The sequence below is a fragment of the Condylura cristata genome, unplaced genomic scaffold (assembly GCF_000260355.1).
Source record: "Condylura cristata isolate star-nosed mole 26May11 unplaced genomic scaffold, ConCri1.0 scaffold00016, whole genome shotgun sequence".
NCBI lineage: Eukaryota > Metazoa > Chordata > Mammalia > Eulipotyphla > Talpidae > Condylura > Condylura cristata.
Window position 1 is genome coordinate 10,572,828 of NW_004567117.1, and position 19,292 is coordinate 10,592,119.

A 19,292-nucleotide genomic window follows, 5' to 3' on the forward strand; every position below is an offset into this window, starting at 1 on the left:
GCCCGCTGCTCCCCTCAGCAGTGTATTTCGTTGATCTGCCTGTTCTGCACTCCACTCTGTCTCTGGTGAATTCTCTCACCCTCCACATCTCTGGCCTGTATCCCAGTTCTGTATGCACAAATAAAAAAAAAAATGAGTCCTTTGTGCTTATCACAGTAATGATAAATTCTAGAATTCATAGGTGTCCAGGTATTTTCACCAAGTATTTAGCAGAGTTCTCTGAATGATGTCTTCAAAGGAAAAACATTTTCAGAGACTTGAAGTAAGTGTCTTTTTAATAATTGAGAAGCCAAGTTGCCTATAGATTTCATGACAATATCACTTGAAATTTAAACCTACAGTCTAAAGAATTATATCTACTCACAGATAATTTGTTAAGAGTGATAACTGTTTATATACTCAGGATATAATGTACTTATTAGATAGACTGTTAACTTTAAACTATTTTTAAAAATAATAAAAGGAGCCCTCCCTTACTAGATCTCAAAAATCCTTGTAAGAAAAGCAGAATCCTCTCTCCATTACTGATGATAACAGAGGGAAGTATGCACTGATTAGATTTATGGGAAATTGAAAGGCTTTGTTTGGGCAGTTTCAATATCCTTTTCACCAGCCTTTCCACCAGGATGCCTAGCAATCAGAAAATTGAACTGGTTCACACTTTATTTTCTTTTCCCTTCTTATCTCTAATTGGAGCACAATAAAGAGTGTCATGATCAGAAGACAGAATCTAACAAATGGGATCATCAGCTTCTTGCATAATTATGAAAATTATATGAGAAAAGTGTACCCCCTGCAAAATCACAATCAGCTTCCATCTCATTACTGCTAAGAGCATCATGTATTTTCCCAGTTCACTAGAGGATCAAGCATTTGGTTTCTGCAGGCAAGACAGTATACGAAGTCAGACTGGCTACTTCTGTTGATCCCTATTTACACTGAAAGTAGAAAATCCAGAAGACATCTTAGCAGGAAATCATCCAAGAATGTCTGCACCTACAAACAAGATGGAAAATTCCCATCTACTCAAAAAGTCTCCAGCCTCGTGTTAGTTTGTTCTTTTCATTTCTCATCAAAATTCACCTTTGGAAACAGCCACAGGAATCTACAAGGTCTAATATTTAGGGGCCTTTGCACAACTCCAAGGAATTTTGGTTCTGAATTTTGTTGGCCTATGATTTCTTAGGGGAAAAGGTTCATAAATAAATCTGTATCTTTTCAGTGAGACCCTGTATGTGCAAATTCTATGATACTGTTCCTATCTGCTTCCAGAAAGCATCAGAATAAAGTAGAGAACAAGAACACTACAGAAGAAAACAATCTTGAGACACACAGATATAGTTTAGGCATTCAAAGGAGCAACCATTAGCTCAATCCTTCAAAAAAACACTCATTTCTGCCCAAATGATTCCCAACATCTAAGCAAAATCCTTCATGCTGTACTTTATTTTTCTTCTTGTCTCTTTGTGCAGAATAACTGTTCACCAACTTTCATACAGTTAATTACAACATAGCAGATAGTCATCAGGTTGCCCAGTAGGTACTGGAACTACAGGCCCTAAGGACTGGACATAGAATGATTATAGCCTTTAGATACCAGCAGCAAAAGGCAAGTATGCAACTAAACACTAAACTGTAGGTAATATGAAAAAATGCAGCAAAAGATAGAGAAAGGAGATGGTCCTTGCTTGGAAGATTAGTAGCATTCCACCAAGGGAAAAAAGGACAGAAAAGAAAACGTGGGGAAGTGGGGTGGTGGTGTAGGAAATTCAAAGATAGAAGGGGATAAATGAAAAGAGAAATACAAAGTGTAAGGGGAATTATTAAAAATATATTGAGGCCTTTGGGTTCCACCCTATAGTCCACAGGAAGTCATAACATTTTTTTCAAGTCAATAAGAGAAAGTAACATGATCAGTCTAGAGAAAGTCTAGGAAGGAGTAACTAGAGCCAGTGTTAGTAGATGTTTGCAGTGAATGCAGAAAATTCTGCAGAAAATAGAACTGGAAAAAATCCCTAAGTCTCAGTGACTGATTAAATCAATGAGTAAAGAAGAGGAAAGGAAGAATACTACTCTAAAGTATTTAGGCTAGGCAGTATGGTAGAGAGTGAATTAATAGAGAGGAACAAATGTGGTTAATAATTTCACTTCAAGTATATTGAGCTTGAGGTACCCAGTGGACATCAAGGTATATATGTCCATCAGGCATTTGAATTCACTAAGATTTGTGGGGTTGGTAGCTGAGAGATCATACACATTTAAGAAGGCAGAGGAGGCACTGCAAGGTAAGAGTGGGGGAAAGCAGAAAACTATGGGGAAAAGACATAGTTCTTATGAATGAAATGAATGAAGGAAAAAGGAGATACTATAGATACCATAGGATGGAAGGTACAAAGATAATTTGCTTTGGAAAATAATGAACAATTGAATATGAAGAAAGGGTGAGGATTTGAAGTGAAAAGAACACATGGAACTTGAAAGGAAAAAAAAACAAAATGTCTTTTCAGAAAGTAGTATGGAAGTCAATAGAGAAGGCAGATAGCGGGCTTGGGACCTTGAAAGTGGAAAGAACAAGTCTAGGAAAAAGGGAGTGATTAGAGGTGAGTGCATTATAGATCCAACAGACATAGGTTATTGTAAATAAATGGTAAAGCTAGATCAAAACAGATTAAGATTTTTCCAATAACCTTCAGCAACCAGTAGAACATGCATGGTTCAGTTAATCCCTATTTGAGAAGTGTTAAGGTGCACGTGACTGAAAGAATAAAAGCAGTTGGGGCCCAAAAAAGATCACTAAACTGTTTCAAAATGAGTGAGGAAACGTTGGGAGAATAAGGCAGAGATCCTGGGAAAATGTAGGATTGGGGTTTGACAGAAGACTGGAGTGACACTCCCCTGATTTTTGTCTTTTTTTTTTTTAAAGACTTGATTTGTCCATGATCAGTTTTACGTTTACAATCAAATAAAAAGGAAAGAATAGATTCCCATGTGCCTCCTACCCCCACAAGTGCACTACCGCCCTCATTATTAATATCAATCACCAGGATGACACAGTTTTTACCTAGGATGAACCTACTTTGACACATCATAATCACTCAAAGTGCATAGCTTACCGTACAGTTCACTCTATTGTATATTCTATGGGTTTAGACAAAAGTATAATAATATATAGCCATCACATTAATAGAGTATTTTTAGTGCCTTAAAAATCACTTGGAGGCCCTCCCTGGTGGCGCAGCAGGTTAAAGCACAGCACTGAGAAGCATGAGTCACTTCCGCATGAGTTCAATACCCGCCTGCCCCGGAGGAGATCCACAAGGCGTGGCAGACCTCTCCTGATCCGCCCGCTGCTCCCCTCAGCAGTGTATTCGTCAATCTGCCTGTTCTGCTCCCCACTCTGTCTCTGGTGAATCTTCTCACCCTCTGCATCTCTGGCCTGTACCTCAGTTCTATATGAATAAATAAATAAATCTTTTAAAAAAAAATCACTTGGACACTACCTTTTCAACTGGTCCCACTCTCTTTCCCTCTAACTCTGGCAATCACTGACTTTTGTTACTTCTCCATAATTTTGCCTTTTGCAGGATGTCATACAGTTGACATCATATTTTTCATATTGGCTCCATTCACTTAGTAAGGAAAGTAAATACTTATCACTGCTTGATGGCTCCTTTCTTTTTAAGATTAAACAGTATTCCATCATCTAGATGTAACACAGTTCACTATTATTATCTATTTTCCTGCTGAAGGACAACTTGCTTGCTCCCACATTCTGACAATTATGAATAAATTTATTCTAAACATCCACCTGAAAGCTTTTGTGTAGGCAGGTTCAACTACCCTTGAACCTGCTCACTGGATCTTATAATAATTATGTTTTTGGTTTTTTTTTAAATAAACACTCTTCCAGGCCCTCCCTGGTGGCACAACAGGTTAAAGCACGGCACTATGAAGCACTCTGTAGCCACTGCAGCGTGAGTTCAATCCCTACCAGGGAGGTGACCCACCTCTCTCCTGATGCACCTACTGCTCCCCTCAGTAGTGTATTTCAGTAGTTCTCCCTGTTCTGTTCCACAATCTGTCTCTGGTGAATTCTCTCACTCTCTAAACCTCTAGCCTGTACCCCAGTTCTTGTATGCATAAATAAATAAATCTTTTTTAAAAATTCTTCCTGTGGAGCCAACCCAAATGCCCAAAAATAAATGACTGGATCAAGAGGATATGATACATATACATAATGGAATATTTCTCAGCAATCAAAAAAGATAAACTCATGCCTTTTGCAGCAATATGGATGGAGCTGGAAGGGGTCATGTTTAGTGAAATAAGCCAGAAAGAAAAAGAAAAATACTGGATGGTTTCACTCATAGTAGGAGTGTAAGGATCAGGGGGAAAAAATTGTAATAAAGTAAAAATTAAAATCAACAAACTATAAACCAGAAACCAGACACAATCTATGGGGGCAAAGAAAAGGATAGGATCAAAACTGGGGCAGGAAGAGTGCATGGGACTATGGTGATGGCACATGGGTGAACTGGTTGTGGAAAGTCCATGGGGATTATAACTGAAATGAAAAAAATGTACAAAATGAAGATGATCCATACATACATATATATATATATATAATAAATATATATATAATATTATATATATATATATAATAAAAATACTTTCTTCCAAAGTGGTGGCTCTCTATTGGGTGTACATGATCGCAGGCATGATAGGATAGTAGGTTGTACTCAGAGAGCAGAATTAATAAAAACAGTTTCAGAGGAGAGCAATTCTAAGGAGTTAGCTGTTCAAAGAAGCATACTTGATGGCAAAACATGGAGAGCTCCTCAAAAGATGTTTCCCACTAGTGCTAAACACAGTAGAGTTCACTTCTAGGTGTTTTTGTGATTTTTAAATATTAAGTCATTAAAGTAAAATTTTATAGAGGATATGAAGTCATTGAAATACTGGAACTTGTAACACTTCCTCTTGACTAGAACCTTTCCATGCCAGTCTTAACAATTTCCTTTATTTTCTGAAGAAAAGATACCCAGTTTGAGTTGGGTTTTCCACTATTTGCAACACAGCTTCTAACTGATATTACAAACTATGAACAAAACAAATTGACTTGAGCAATAAAGGGAATTTAGTCATTCTTCAGAATCAGTTTATAGCAAGGGTGCCGTGATATTGTCAGGGACATGTTTCTTTCTACCATTGCTCTCTCTCTGTGTTAGCTCCATTATAAGGTCAGATTCTTATGTCTCACATTACATTATTCCAAGGAAAGAAAGGACTTCATTCCCAGCAGCTTCCAAGAAAAAAAAAAAAAAGCTTTCTGATCCCTCTATTCTATAATAGATATAGATCATGTGCAAAGCCTGAACTGTAGTCAGGGAATGCAATTATCCTGGTTAGTCCCATCCAGAAGTTAGCACACATAAAAGTCATTTTGTGCATGAGGAATGAATGAACATGACAGCAAAAACCAGGATAGTAAGCCATGGAAGAGAAAATGTGCAAAGATACACATCAAACTGTTTTCTTCTAGACCCATAGATAATATTCCTCCCTAATATAGCAAAGATATAGCTAAGAAAATTAACATAGACCAGATGACTTTAGCTACCAAAATGTTCTTCTGTGGTTCTTTTCTTGCCTATAATCTCATATTTCAAATCACATTTGTTGATAAAAGATTCTTTGTGAGCTACAGTTACTACTCTGTTAATTATCACCTTGAGGGTAGTTCAGTTCCAGTCCATGTATCAAGAAATTCCTTTTTTTAATTCTAGGAAAAAAGTCTCATTTTCTTAGGCATTATCTTTATCGGAATGAAAAAGTAAACCTCTATCCAGTAGCTTGAGTCTTGTGCAGCTTTTTTTGCCTATATGCTAATTTAAAGCTCATTTTCTTATAACAGAAACACACATAATTAATTTGGCATTCTTGTCTATGCAGTTTTTATGCAAGGAGATGTAGTGTGATTTACAATGAGCACCTAATTAGTAAGATAATTTCACTTCCTACATATGATTTGTAGCTGTTCTATTAAAATAAAGGAAATGTCATGGTGAATTCTGTAAATCCTCTAGTTATTTCAATCATTGGAGAGAGATATTGTATTCCCAGAAGTTTGTTAAAGTATAGTATATCATCCATGCCCTTGAGGAGGTCATCTAGCTAGAGAGATAAGCCACTCACTTAGAAAATAGTAAAGGAAAAGACTGGAGAAATACAGAAAAAGAGCAGAAGTAGCACACAGGGAGTAAAGGTCACAGGAAAAGAGGACATGGAGATGGAAGAGTAAAAGATATAGTAATTCTGAGAGTCTGAGGAAGGTCCCAACAAAAGGAGAATTTGAGTTGTCATTTATAGATTTTTAAAATGGGTAGGAAAAGAAAGGACATTTTCAGCCATGGTGGGATTCTTAGAGATAAAAAGCAGAGATAAGAACCTATCTTTCCAAAGAAGGATTATGTTGGAGACTAGTGAAAGATAAGACTGGCTACAAAGTGGGTCCAAAGTATGGAAAACTTTGAACTCTGTAACAATGGCAGCTACTCTAGAATATCTGATCAGAGGGACATGATAAAAAGCACCTAAAACTAGCCAGAGAAATACTTAGCAAGGAGAAAGTTGGTGAAAGGATTATGTTGCCTTGTGGGGTGGCAGATTGGAAGTGGTGTGGGCTGGGAAAGGTTACTCAAAGTCCATGTGGAAGGAAATAACAAAGAGCAGGCTGAACAAATACAAACCAATATAAAATCCAATGGTAAGGCCATGGGCAACAGGAAAAAAAGCCAACACCCCATGTTCAAAGAAGGGTTATAGTGAAAAAAAAGAATTCATGGAACTTGATCTTAGTTCTGAATCTGGTAAGGAGGTAGTAAGGTTGGTTTTCAGGTCATAGAAGGGCATCCAAGTGTAATCATCTTCTAAACACTTGTGGGCACACTTTCAAGCCAAACTTGGATATAATGCAGTTGGAAATTGACATCTAGAACCATAGAACTACTGCCAGCTTCTACTGTGCAGATTCTACTATTTCATTACTCTGTTATGTGACTGAATTTTTTTTTGACCCTACTTATGTCAGTCTCCTCCAGAAGCTCTTTTAACAGAGGTCCACCCAAAACATTCAAGTAAAGTAATGCTAACTAGTGGCCTCAGTGACATACAATATTGCAATTTTCAATGAGTCTAATGTCCACTGCAGAAGAATATGGTTTATTGATGTATTTATTACTATGTGCTACTACCATGTTCTGTTACTAATTTCATATTTTTAGAGAAACAGTCCCAGTACTCATGTCTGAATGTCACCAAATTTTTTTAAGTCAAATTTTAATGCATATTAATCCAGGGTTTTTATTTATAATTCAGACATACTGGTTCTGCAATATGTATGATTAACAAGTCCCACCCATGATCCTGTTACAGAAAACTAGCCTTTGGAAAAACACTACCTTCACTCCCAAGTCAGTTAAACTCTCTCAACCAGTATGCCTGGTCCATTTTAGGCGTTCAACAAACATGTATTGTATTGAATCTAACTGTACCTAGCCCTAATAGCAACAGGCTCTATTAAGACTTTGGCTCTATCAAGCCTTCCAAGCAAAGGCCATAATTTGAATTATCCCATATGATAATATCTAGCCAGTTGCTATATACAAGAACTTTATTTGAAGTCAGACAAGTTTGGCTTACCTCTATTTCTTGAGAAGTCATTAGTCCCAAAAAAATAAACTATCTTTATTTTCTTTTATGTCTACAAATAAATTTATTCATTCAGTCCTCCTTGGGGGGTGAGGAATGGAGAAAAACTCCTTATCCAATAAAACCCAATGTAAATACAAATTGTACTACAATAATTTACTTTACTACAAGTGGGCTTTCTAGAGTATAGGCTCCTTCCTATGATTATGTACTTTAAAAACTGAGTTAAGTTCTCAAGATAGTGTTTGAGTCCTTGCTGACTCTTCTGGTCCTTTAATTCTGTTGTCTGTATAGATTAATTGACTACACTAATTTCAGGAGAAAAATCTGGCAGTTCAGATTAGTTTGTACTTACTATAAGTGACTATCAATACAACATATTTCAAACCTATTAATCATTAAGGGCTTCAGAATAAACACCATTGAGAAATTTATGGCACTTTCATACTAAGGCTTTGCTTTAAAGTTTGTTAATATGGATTAATAAAACAAATAATCCACAAATGATTTTTCAGTTTGTCCTGGACTTCATAGTACATTTTCTTTTAAAAGTATTTAATTAATTTTTGCTTACTCATCCTCTTTCCTTTTATCAAGTGCATTTTAATCAGAGATAGTTGTTTGAAGATCTAAACAATTTTTTTAAATCTCCAAAATTGAATACAGTCTTTTGTACTAAATTTTATGGAGACCATACAGAGCTACTCATGAAAGAACAATGGTAGATTGCTATTTTAGAAGCATAACTAATTCCCAGATACTGCTTCTCACCACTGGATAGTAACTTTGTGAATAATGAACAATGTAAGTACATACTAGGAGATGGAGATTAATCTAAATTGTGCATCTTATAAATGTTCCAACATCCATGCCTATTTATGAGCTTAATATCTTCTTAGGCATCTCCACTGAGTTGCTACTTTAAATTTTTAGTTGAATACAGTAACCCATCAAGCAGATATTACAGTTTATAAAAAATCATGGATGCTTAGCTATATATTCCAGACATGAAAAATCTCATGATCACTAAAGAAAATATAATACTTTAAGAGATCTTAAAGTAGTTATTTCCTGAATGTCTTTTTTTCTCCAAACATTAGACGAAGTTGCATTGTTTACAAAAATTTATTCATACAAATTTTACACACTTTATATAACAGTTATCAAAGTCCTAGTTATAGATATCATGTGTGTAATAATAATTGGTTAAGATGTTTTTATAATCAGTTGCACACAGAATAAGAGTTTCAAGACTAACATCTACCTAAATTATCACTATATCATAAATCTGCTCCAGTTTAGTAAGGCTCTTGGCATTTCTAAAAAGTATACAAAAGATTAAACTGGGTGATCACTGTAAATGCTTGCAACTAGCCACGGGAACACTAAATGAGACTTCATAAATAAAAGGTTAACTAGAACCCTATTTCACCACTAACAGCTGACACAAATACAGAAAACTCTGCCCATTATCCAAGAAACAAATAATTAAGACTAAAATGCAAGCCGATGTGTTGCAGCATTGTAGGGCCACTAAATAGCCATCTGTGATTCGTGGCGATTTAAAAGGCGAAGAAAGGCACTAACGCTGCAAACTGCATCCCATGTCACATTGCCTGAGGAGACTGCAGAATTAAAGAAAGATTGATCCTGTACACAGGACTCGGGCATAGATCGAATGCCTCTGTGCTTTCACTGTTTGCAATGTGATCTCCTGGCAGCATCCATCCCGGCTGGGAACGCAAATCCAATTCTGTTTTCTTTGATTTATGACTTCATACTGATCAAATCCATGAAGGAAAAGCAAAGGTCCTTTAAACTTTACAAGCTAATGTTTAATCTTTACTTTTTGTTCCAAAAGAATCTGTGCCTGAAATTTGGGAATATAGCTGGTTTGCCTGTTGTTACTTGATCTGGTTGCTGGGTGAAGGTTCTTTTGTTTATAGAGATTATTCAATATGTTCAAGGAATTGATAGGAAACAGACAGACATGCTTTCTGCAATCAAGAAAGGATACAAAGGAAGGTTCTCAGGATCTGTTAGAACTTGTTTTACCTCACTCTTGGCCACAAATATAAGATAGTACTCATACATTTGAAGATGAGGTTTAAATGATTTATCAGTTAGTAAAACTGAGCAACATGTGAACACTACACATTCTAATATGACAAAGATTGGTTTTATGAAATAAATTTTACTAAGCAGTAAGCCATAATGTAGAAAAATACATTTTACCTACAAACTCAATAAACAAGAAACAAAAGATTCATATTCAGTGCATAATTACTTAGTGGCAACTTCACAGGGGTTCCTAAACTTTACAGTAAATATTTGCATCAAACAACAACAAAAAAAGTAAGAAGCAGTCACAAGTTATTAAGAGAAGTGAATGAAAATGGTAAACTGGTACTTAAACAGAGCAAGAGGTGGAAAGGAGGGGTCTTCAGAACACCACAAAAGAAAGGGGGAGGCTCCTACAGAGCAGGGGTCAAAGGGGAGGCCATTTCACAAGATGAGAAGCATGGACAGCACTGGAGAAAGACACATCATACTTTGCAACCATTTCCAATACCCAGTGCCCAAAGTCAGGCAGGCAGGGGACAGTGGGATGTGGCTAATCCCAGCATCCCAGCTTTGGGGCAGCCCCAAATCAGTCCCTCTTCAGGGTCCTCCTACTGCCTAATGCTCTGCCTCTTTCAACATATATACCTACACTTTCTTCACTCTATTCCAGTTGCCCTAATCTTAGCATACTGAGTTCTCTGGAAGTACAGAAAAGGGAGTTTCCTACCCTAGTCTCCCTTCTCTATACAATTCCTCAACTTTTCCCCCAAGAAGTGGTGTGTATTCTGGGGAGAAACACAATTTGGATCGAGCTGTTGTTTTATTTGGAGAATTTTCTTCTGGGCTGAGAGTCTAAAGAGAGATAAATACACATTAAAGTAGAATCAAAGAAAGCAGAAGTACTGGAATTGCCACCCAGCAAGGGTGACAGTGCCCAGTCAGTTCAGCTGGGAGCGAAGCAGTCTGCCCCAGAGCCTCACTGGGAAAGAATGCTGTTAAGCAATTCTCCCAAATCATTACCTCAGAATCTCCCTGGAGCAGGGCATCATTGTTTATGTACAGTAGCAAATGGTCAGTATTAATATCTTCAGGCCTGTCTTGGATAAAAATACTATCCTTTTAATTCCAGTTTACAAAAATAGGAGTAATATTCAAAACAATGATTGTCTATTTTTCTATTTATTTTCTATAAAAACATAAACAGCTCAGGCGAATTTTCAATCCTTGTGCACACTTTGTATGAACTGCTCTCCATACTTATATATCTTAATATATATTTATAATATATATCAATAATTGGTCCACAAAGTATATCTGTGCATTCTCTAGTGCTTTGTAAAAAGAAAAACAATATTATTATCAAAATATTCATTTAATGGCTTTACTTCATACATAAATACATGTTTGGATAGAACACATGAGCGATGACCGTTCAGTCAATTGGGAAAATGCCTTTTCATTGAGTCAGGGTTGTATACACAGGGTGCCTGGTAACTCATCGCTACAAATAGGCTATTCGGCGTCCTTTGTTTTTAACCCTTTGTTTATACCTTTTCCCTAGGACCGCTGCCAAGTATTTCTTGACAGCCATTTGTTTTCGGTAGCGGCTGTAGCTGTCCGTGAAGATTCCGTCAGAGTGGCGCTTGGAGAGCGGCTCTGAGTCGTCCTCCGCGCTGCCACCTGGGTTCCCACTGCAAGGAAAGGGGTCGGGAAAAGGTTGGCAAGGCTGGAGATACAGATTCAAAAGCTACGGGATGCAGGAGGGCCCCACCCTACGCGCAGCCTGTCGTGGGCTCTCGTTTCCCACCGCGCGGCTTTCCAGGTGCAGTAAGCAGCGGGAGGCAGGACCGCGATGCAGAGAAACCCCTCACTCCAAGGATTTCCTGGCATTCAGTCCTTCTGGGTGGGGCTCTGGATGAGGGTCCAGCCAAGGGCACGCGATTTCAGCCTAACCTCTCTCCAAACGTTGCCCTAGAGATCTAAACATCCGTGCGTTTGCGCTTAATTGACCTAAAGTGTCCCTCTCCCCACTCCCAAAACCCCACTTAGAGAAAAAAGAGCCAAGAGCTCTGAATGCCACATTGGCTGCTGTCATGGAATTTACATCGATCCCGCAATCCCTAGTTAGACAGCAGTACTCCTCTCCTTCTGCACACTAACTTGAAAAACGTGATAATAATATAAGTCGACAGGCTGTAGGCAATATTTTTCATCGCATGAATTATTCATTGCGAAAATGTAATCTGTTTTCCCACGGGCTTTATTAAAATATTGCCTTCTGCCAAGACGTGCTGCAAGCGAGCCCTGTGCTCTGGGTTTTCTGGCACGAGTATGCACTGTTTGCCTAAGTGTTCATATCTGAACATTTGTTTCGATTTAAATTTACAGAAAAAAGAAACGTTGAAAAAGCCATGCTTAGAGAAAATTAAAACAAATCGTCCTGGGAAGCTGGAAGGGTTTGAATGACTGGGGGGGGGAAGCCAGGGGGTGGTATTATTATTATTATTATTATTAAAAACTAGACAAATTCCCCCGTTTTCCTGCCCTTGCGAGTTATCCCCTGGGATATCGCACTCTCTCACCAAATTTGAGGTGCGGCCTCAGAACCCATTCTTGCGCCCGGGTTGGCCCCCAGAGGCCCCAGGTACGAGGAACCCTGGGCTACACGTGCACGCACGGACGTAGAAACCGCACCAGCCTCGGGCGGGCATCTACACAAGTGGTTAACTATTTCGCAAACTCTTACCCTACGCCCTTGGCCACAAGCGTCTGCAGGTAGTTCCTGGCGGACAGTTGGTCCAGCACTCTGCGGTAAGCCTTGTTAAAGATTCCGTGGGAGACATCTCTAACGGAGAGGCAAAGTGCGCAACGGTCCGCGAGTGGCCGCCCCAGGACCCCGCCGCAGGGACCCTCCCCCCCACCGGCCGCCACTCAGCTCTCTGGGAGACCGGTGGAGAAAGCCCCAGAAGTGCCCACTCTCCTAAGGGTTGGCAGATGTGGCGTCTGGGCATCCCACCGGCCAGCACGTCACTGTCATTGCTAGTGCTACAGATACAGTTCATTTCCCACGCAGCCTGACCCGCTACTAGCTTTCTGTCGCTCTCCTGGTTACCAGCCAGGGAACAGGGAGGCTCGGGGGCTTTTATGAAAAAGAACCTACTCTGTGAGCCTCCGTCCTTCCCCTCCCGCCACCACAGTCCTGGGGTGCCCGCCCGCCCTCCTCCCCCCTGGCAGGCCGCGCGGGTGTTACCTCTTCTCCGCAGGGTAGTAGAGAGCGTAGGCGTCGCGCAGCGCGGAGGCGGGGCTCCCGACGCCCGGCGGGTCAGAGTCGTAGAAGTCCTGCAATAGGTTTCCGTCCTCGCCGTACGCCTCGTTCTCTGGCCTGTTGAGGCAGAAGGAGTGGTCAGTAGTCTCTCCTCGGCTCTTCGAGGACTCAATAAAAGGGGCTTGAACTGACCTCCCTTCTTGTCAAGGTTCCCCCCCCCCACGGAGAACTGACTCTTCTTCTGGGACAGGGGAGGGGGTAGAGGTAAGGATGAGGGAACTACACCCAACAGAAATTTCCACCTAGCGCGGAGGTTGGCCCACTCCTTTCGCGGGTAAAAGGTCTTGGTGCAAAGCCCTGGCCTCAATGAGCACTGGGAAACCAGAGGCGCCTCCACCGAGTGCACGCACCAGCCACCATGAAGGACCGCCCCCCTCTGGGCCAGCCATCCCAGCCTCCACCCTCTGCTCCGCAACCCCCTCCTCCAACCCCAAGAAAACTGCAACCGACTAAGTGTTGGAAGACCCTAGGATTATGTAGGTTAGCCCTTGCTGAGACCTGAAGAAAAGGCCGGGAGCGAAACGGAGAGGGTGGATCAATGTGGTGTGCAGAGAGCAATTTCGGCAGCCACCCGCTAGCCCAGCCCCTGAACCCTGGGGAGCACTTCCTAGCGCAGATGTAGGTCACGGAGAACCTCCACCTTCTATTCTGGGCTAAAGAGGATCTGGCAGGAACATGAATAATAAATGCCCCTAAACTTAGACGATTTGGCGGCAGTTCATTCTATGGCGTTACCGCGTTCCTCTATGCCTCTCGCCCCAAGAAAGTATCAGGCACTCGGGACTTTGAAATAGTCGGGGTGGAATAGGGCTTTAAAATTCACTAAATAAATAGCTTTCGCTAATCCGTTAGCGATGGGGGAGGGGAGAGAAGAGGGAGGATGAGCGTTGGGACTGAAAACTCAACACTGGGACTCTGAGATAGATAGAGTCAACAGAGGATTGAGAACCCTCAGCGGTCACCTAATCGCCCTGGTCCACCGGCTCTACCCTTGTTATAGAACAGGGAAAGTGGGTTGAAAGGCTAACCTCCCTTGCTTTAGGATGCCCGAGACTCTCATAACCGCCCAAGAAAGTAGCGCTCTCTGGGATGCGTTACAGTTATGCACTTCGTAACCTCGCTCTCCTTTCCTCTATTCCCTAGAGGGGTAAGAGCAAAGCAAACACATTCTTCCTCCAGTCCCGCGCCCAGCCTTGCTTTGGAACTGTAAGGCTGCCGGGAGTCCCCTATTCTCTCAGGCGGGTTCTATCTCTTCCCTTTGCCCAGAGGTGAAACCGTAAGATACAAAAGCCAGGCCCCTAAGGTGAACGAACGTACTTGGGCGCGGCTCAAAGCACAGCTAAACTAATAGAAAACGCGCCCTCAGCTTCCGGGAGCCCGCAGCACCACGGAGTGTAGTGGCTGAGCTGCAAAGCGAGATTCCGGACTCCAGCTGACCCGCACCGCACTCAGGGGCTCCAGCCGGGAACCACGCAGAGCCAACCGATTAGAAATTTAGGTTTAAGGGAAAAGACGGTGTTACTCCAGGCTGGAGTGGAAAGGGCTGTCCTTCCGATCCTGCACGCCTGCTTTTCTTTCTCTTCCTCCTCCTTTGCATCCGTTTCAACCGTTTTTCCCCTCCCTTGTTGGCTGGTATTTGCTCTTCCTTCTCTCCAGTCGCCTTTCCTCAATTATAGTCTACCTACACCCCTTCCCTCCCCCCCCCCCCCCCCACCCCCCAGATCATCTAAGACTCAAAATGTAGTTGGTAAACGTATCACTTGAAAAAGCTCTTCCAGTGGGGGGAAAATTGCATTGAAGTGTGGAGACTGAGACTCCGCCCCGAAGGTCGAGAACAAGCCGTAACAAAGCAAAGTACAAGGGAGCTTCAAGCTCAACCCCTGGGCCTAGTTCTGGAAGCCTAAGTTAACCTAACTCACTCTAAGAATAGCGAGAAGTCAAGCTTGGGTCCTTGCCCTGCCCCCTCCCGCGGGCGGGGCTGGGGGAGGGGAGGTTTCTCTAGCCCGCTGAAAGCGCTGGCTCCACCCGGGCCCCTAGGCTGCCGGGGGCAGGAGGAGGGACGCGGACCAGCACCGGATCCTGCGAGGCCCTCGGGCAGGATCCTCGGGTCAGGGACCCTTGGCTGGGCCCAATTTGGCTGCACAGACTGGAAGCGCCCGGGGAGATGGTCACAGCCGGGACTGAGGAACTGCTAGAGGGCGACCACGAGGAGGCGTACGGGGAAGAGAAGCCCCAGCCTCAACTCGGACCCGGCAGCCTACCTGATCCCTGGGAACTGGAGTCCGGCAGCGGCAGGTGAGCAGTAGACGCTGCTGTGCATTATTATTCCGTAGACCAACAGGGCCAGTCTCGCTCCGCTACACATGGTCATTCTGCGCAAGATGGGAAAGAGGGCACATACCCGTCAGAATCCCTTGCCCTCCCACCCTGCAACCCCAAGAAACTCCCAGAACTGGGGGAGGGACAGAGCAAAGCTCTGCTTCCTTGTGTTGACTGCCGCTTAATTACAGTCTGAGCGTAACCTACCACTTCCCTCTCCCCATAGTTAGAAAAAAAAAATGGGGGTAGGGTAGGGGTATTTATTTCTGCCCAATAACTCGCCTAGACCTGGTGCAAAGGAAAGCAAATTCCCACCCTGAGGCCAGCTAAAGAAACGGCAGTAGAGTAAGTCGTTTAGTTTGGTAAGATTTTTTTTTTTCCTTACCATTCAACTCTTACCGCTGGTAGGAGAGGGTTTGTTGCCAAGTAGGACGGCGGGCAAAGAGCTCCTCCAAGTTTCTGCGTTGAAGTCACAACCCAAGAGGCATCACCGACTGGCGTTAGTGTCTGAAGAGAAAAGGCAGGAACAAGCAGGAGCAGCAGGAGGAGCTGGAGGACTTGTTTGCCGAACACTGTTCTGTTCAAAAGTTTGTAGATGCAAAGAACTAACCAGGAGCGTGACACCGAGAGAAGGGGGCGAGATGAGAGATGTAGAAAGAAGAGGAAGCGGCTAGTAAGTGGAGGAGGAGAACAAAGTGGCTTAAGACCACCGGGAGAAAGCAGTTAAGTGCTTAAGGAAAAGAAGGAAAGAGGAAGAAAAGGAGGAAGGAAAGAAAAAGTGCTCCGAGTCTGTTGGAGCTACCCGGCGGGTCAGGCAGCTGCTCCAGTCGGCAGCGCCTACTCTGCTCTGAGGTCCCTCTGATTGCGTCTGAAGCTGCGGCTTCTTCTGCTGCTGCCGGTGGTTACAGAGGTGACCGGCCCTCTGCTCCTATTTATATGTGCAGTTATCAGATATCTATCCGAACATGGTTTTAGAAGAGGCTTCTTGATCAACATCTGTCTGCCTATGGCCTTTAAGTACAGAATATGTTGTTGCACTGTTGCGCTCCGATTTTTATTCATGAAATGACTTCCCTTTTTTTTTTTTCAGTCACGTAATGATCGGGTATCAGAAAAAGACGTCAGCATCCTAGTCCCTCAAGGAACATATTAACTATTCTGTGCTGTCCTCTTGGATGATAAGATCCGGAGTCATCGACTTCTCATAAACACCTTTCACTCATACAATCCAATTTTTAGAAGTCCAATTATTTTGATGGTTTACAATTTCACCCATTTCTCAAGGATAGGTAGAGTTCATAATTTCAAGGATGGTAAAAGTCATGTTTTTAACTATGTCTCTACTATTTTGATTTACTTTTTATCAAGCCCCAGCAATCAGAGCTCTGGTCTCTGGAATTAAGCACCATCAAGCTTTCCTATTAATAAATTTAATTTAGCTCCCCTAATTTCTTGCGTATGTTCTTTCAGATAGACAATTAAATGTGGAAGTCGTTTTGTTTTTAAAGGGAAGTCTTGGGGAATTTTCAGTAAATCGCTAATGAGTTTTACTATTCTTGACAGCCTGGCTATGGTTAGATTGATTAGAGTTAAACCTGCGTCTGTGTGCGGCCTGTGGAGCTGTCCAAGGTCTTGGTGCTGAACTGTTTGGCCACAGATGCTATAAACATTGAAAATTGCCACTGGTTCAATTTTTCACCAGAGCCTCTTAATCTGAGGACTTGGCAGTGGTGCCATTAATATGGCGATTCATTGCCCAATTCAAGACGCTATTCAGATTTCTCTCCCCACTCCCAGTGTCTATGAATGTCCTTAATACTGAGAACCATCCTGCCCCTGCCTGCATTTGAGTAAACAGCATTCTACCTCTCCTCTTAGTTTTCGGTTTTTTATATCTAGACATCCTATTTGAATGCCTCTTGCTTTCTGTGGTTCTTAATGATTTTTTAAACATTGAAATTATGTTTTCCACCAAAAAAATGGGATTTTAAGATTTGAGAATAAGAAATAAGTTTTTCCACTTTATTCACAACTTGATTCTATTTGTGAAAATAGAGACTGGGGTGGCACAGGATTCCCAGTACAAGTTCACTTGATGAGGGTTTCTAACGGGAATCCCTCTTTTGAGAACTGTAATTTTTTTTTTGACTGAAAATGACGTGGGAAGAGAAGAACAATAAGGAAAGACCACATCGACCCAGAGGCTTCCAAGTCCCTGGGTAATTTAAGGAGATTCGTAATTTCAACTCCAGTGAGAAAGCAAGGGTCTATTTCTTTTAAACAGGAAATAGAACCGTCAATACCATTAGTGTGCATACTAATTATTTGGACCTTAAACAAAAATTAGAGGAAATGGCAATTTAGTTGAGTGTTTCCTGTTACTATGATTTAGATATGGCATTCAAAAGAGCTATATTAGTTCTGCATGCTTTTTCTAAGACAAAATTATAATGCTTCTCATTCAGTGCTCAGTTCTTTCCCACTCTCTTATTTGAGATTTAATAATTCCTTCAAGACGACAAAGTTTTGCTTATTGATGACCATGAATGGCCAGAAACTAAATGCTTCCTCTTTTATTTTATTCATGGGAATGTTCCAGATTGTCTATCTGCAATAAATCTTCAAGTCGTGTCTACCAGAGGATTTACCTCTTTGTCTGTACTGCATATGTTCGTTGATTTATGTTAGTGTTTAAGTGTGTTTTTGTGTCCGTGGTCAGCTCTGTCTCTGGAGTATGCTCACACACAAAGGCCTGTAGTGAACATGACCGGATAATCAAGCCAAGATGTCTTTTTTTACTAAAGCACCCAAAGTTATTACCGACTGTGGCTTTCCTGTCTTCCGCCTTGTTTCACGTCAAAGGTGAACCCGATTAAAATCCTTACTGTTTCCTCCCACGCGAATTTCGAAATGAGTTCAATCTGTAGATATCTTTGAAAATTTCCAAGACGTCTTGTACAAATTCACTACTCATCTTTAGTAAAGGGAGCCACCATGTGGGGAGTTTGTTGACTTCAGGGCTTATTAAAGGAGAAGAAAAAAAACACACACAAACACCATTAACTTTGTGAGAAGGTTGACCGAACTGATAGCCTCAGGGGCCATCTGAGCTTCGCCTCTGGCTTACAAAGGCAGTGCCACTTTCACTGTAATGCGCTTAGGCGCCTTTGTCGGGGAACAGGGTCCATCATTACAAAATTCCCCAACTCGAGCTCTAAACTCATTCACGGAAGTGAAAGCCTAAGAAGATTATCTATTGTTGAGATTCTTCACTTGGTCTTAGCAAAAGGCTGAGTGAGAAACGATATTATTATTGAGATTCTTGGTCACTGAACAGCAGAAAATCAACCTTTGAAGGTCTATCATTGTTCACATGAGTTAAGGACCTGCCAAGCCCCCACCCAGAGCCATCTGGGGAATTCGGACTGGGACTGAATTGTCCGCAGATCTTTCCAACTTTACACCATCTCTTATTAGGCGTGCTGAATATCGTGTGGTCAAAGAAGCATCTTTATTCTCGAAAATTCTGGTCTTGGACTTATGGATGCCAGGAAGGCTGAAGCAGGATTGGAACTAAAAGGGGAAGACGAATCTGAGAACTGCAAGGGACTGGAGCTGTACCCGCTGTCGCTGTATCGCCAAATCCTTAGGGGTGAAGGCTGGTCCTTTCTTCTGCCTTTAAAGGAGATAAAAGTGGGGCAACCGAAGTCTCAAAGACCAAAACTACTCCCCATGAGCACTCTCTCACCTCTCACTCCCAAAGAAGGAATATGCTTCTAGTCTAGGTGAGACCCCACTTGAACAACCCGGAAAAGGAACGCAGAAGTCGAAAATGCCAGACTGAGGAGGCTGGGAGTCGAGCAGCCCTCCCCCC

The 19,292-nt window shown here is 41.9% G+C and overlaps 1 protein-coding gene across 2 annotated transcripts; it reads right to left on the reverse strand.

The window, feature by feature from the left end:
- Positions 1-8,819: 8,819 nt before the first annotated feature.
- On the reverse strand, positions 8,820-16,471 carry ADCYAP1 (adenylate cyclase activating polypeptide 1 (pituitary)). Of its 2 annotated transcripts, none has more exons than XM_012725930.1 (5): positions 15,818-16,471; positions 15,361-15,471; positions 13,025-13,156; positions 12,521-12,619; positions 8,820-11,465 (listed from the first exon to the last, which is right to left on the reverse strand). In XM_012725930.1, exons 2-5 carry the CDS (start codon positions 15,468-15,470, stop codon positions 11,276-11,278), a joined length of 531 nt encoding a protein of 176 aa, XP_012581384.1. In that variant the 5' UTR covers position 15,471; positions 15,818-16,471; the 3' UTR covers positions 8,820-11,275. The 2 variants fall into 2 exon arrangements, with proteins under 2 accessions (XP_012581384.1, XP_012581383.1); XM_012725929.1 differs by having other exon boundaries at positions 15,804-16,470.
- Between the last annotated feature and the right edge of the window lie 2,821 nt (positions 16,472-19,292).

Coding starts and splice junctions, on each gene's coding strand:
- ADCYAP1 (XM_012725930.1), bottom strand. CDS start 15,470: ATGACCATGTGTAGCGGAGCGAGACTGGCCCTGTTGGTCTACGGAATA. Junction 13,157..15,360: donor CTCCAGTTCCCAGGGATCAG/GTAGGCTGCCGG, acceptor CTGCCTCAACAG/GCCAGAGAACGAGGCGTACG. Junction 11,466..12,520: donor CTTGTGGCCAAGGGCGTAGG/GTAAGAGTTTGC, acceptor CTTTCCTTGCAG/TGGGAACCCAGGTGGCAGCG.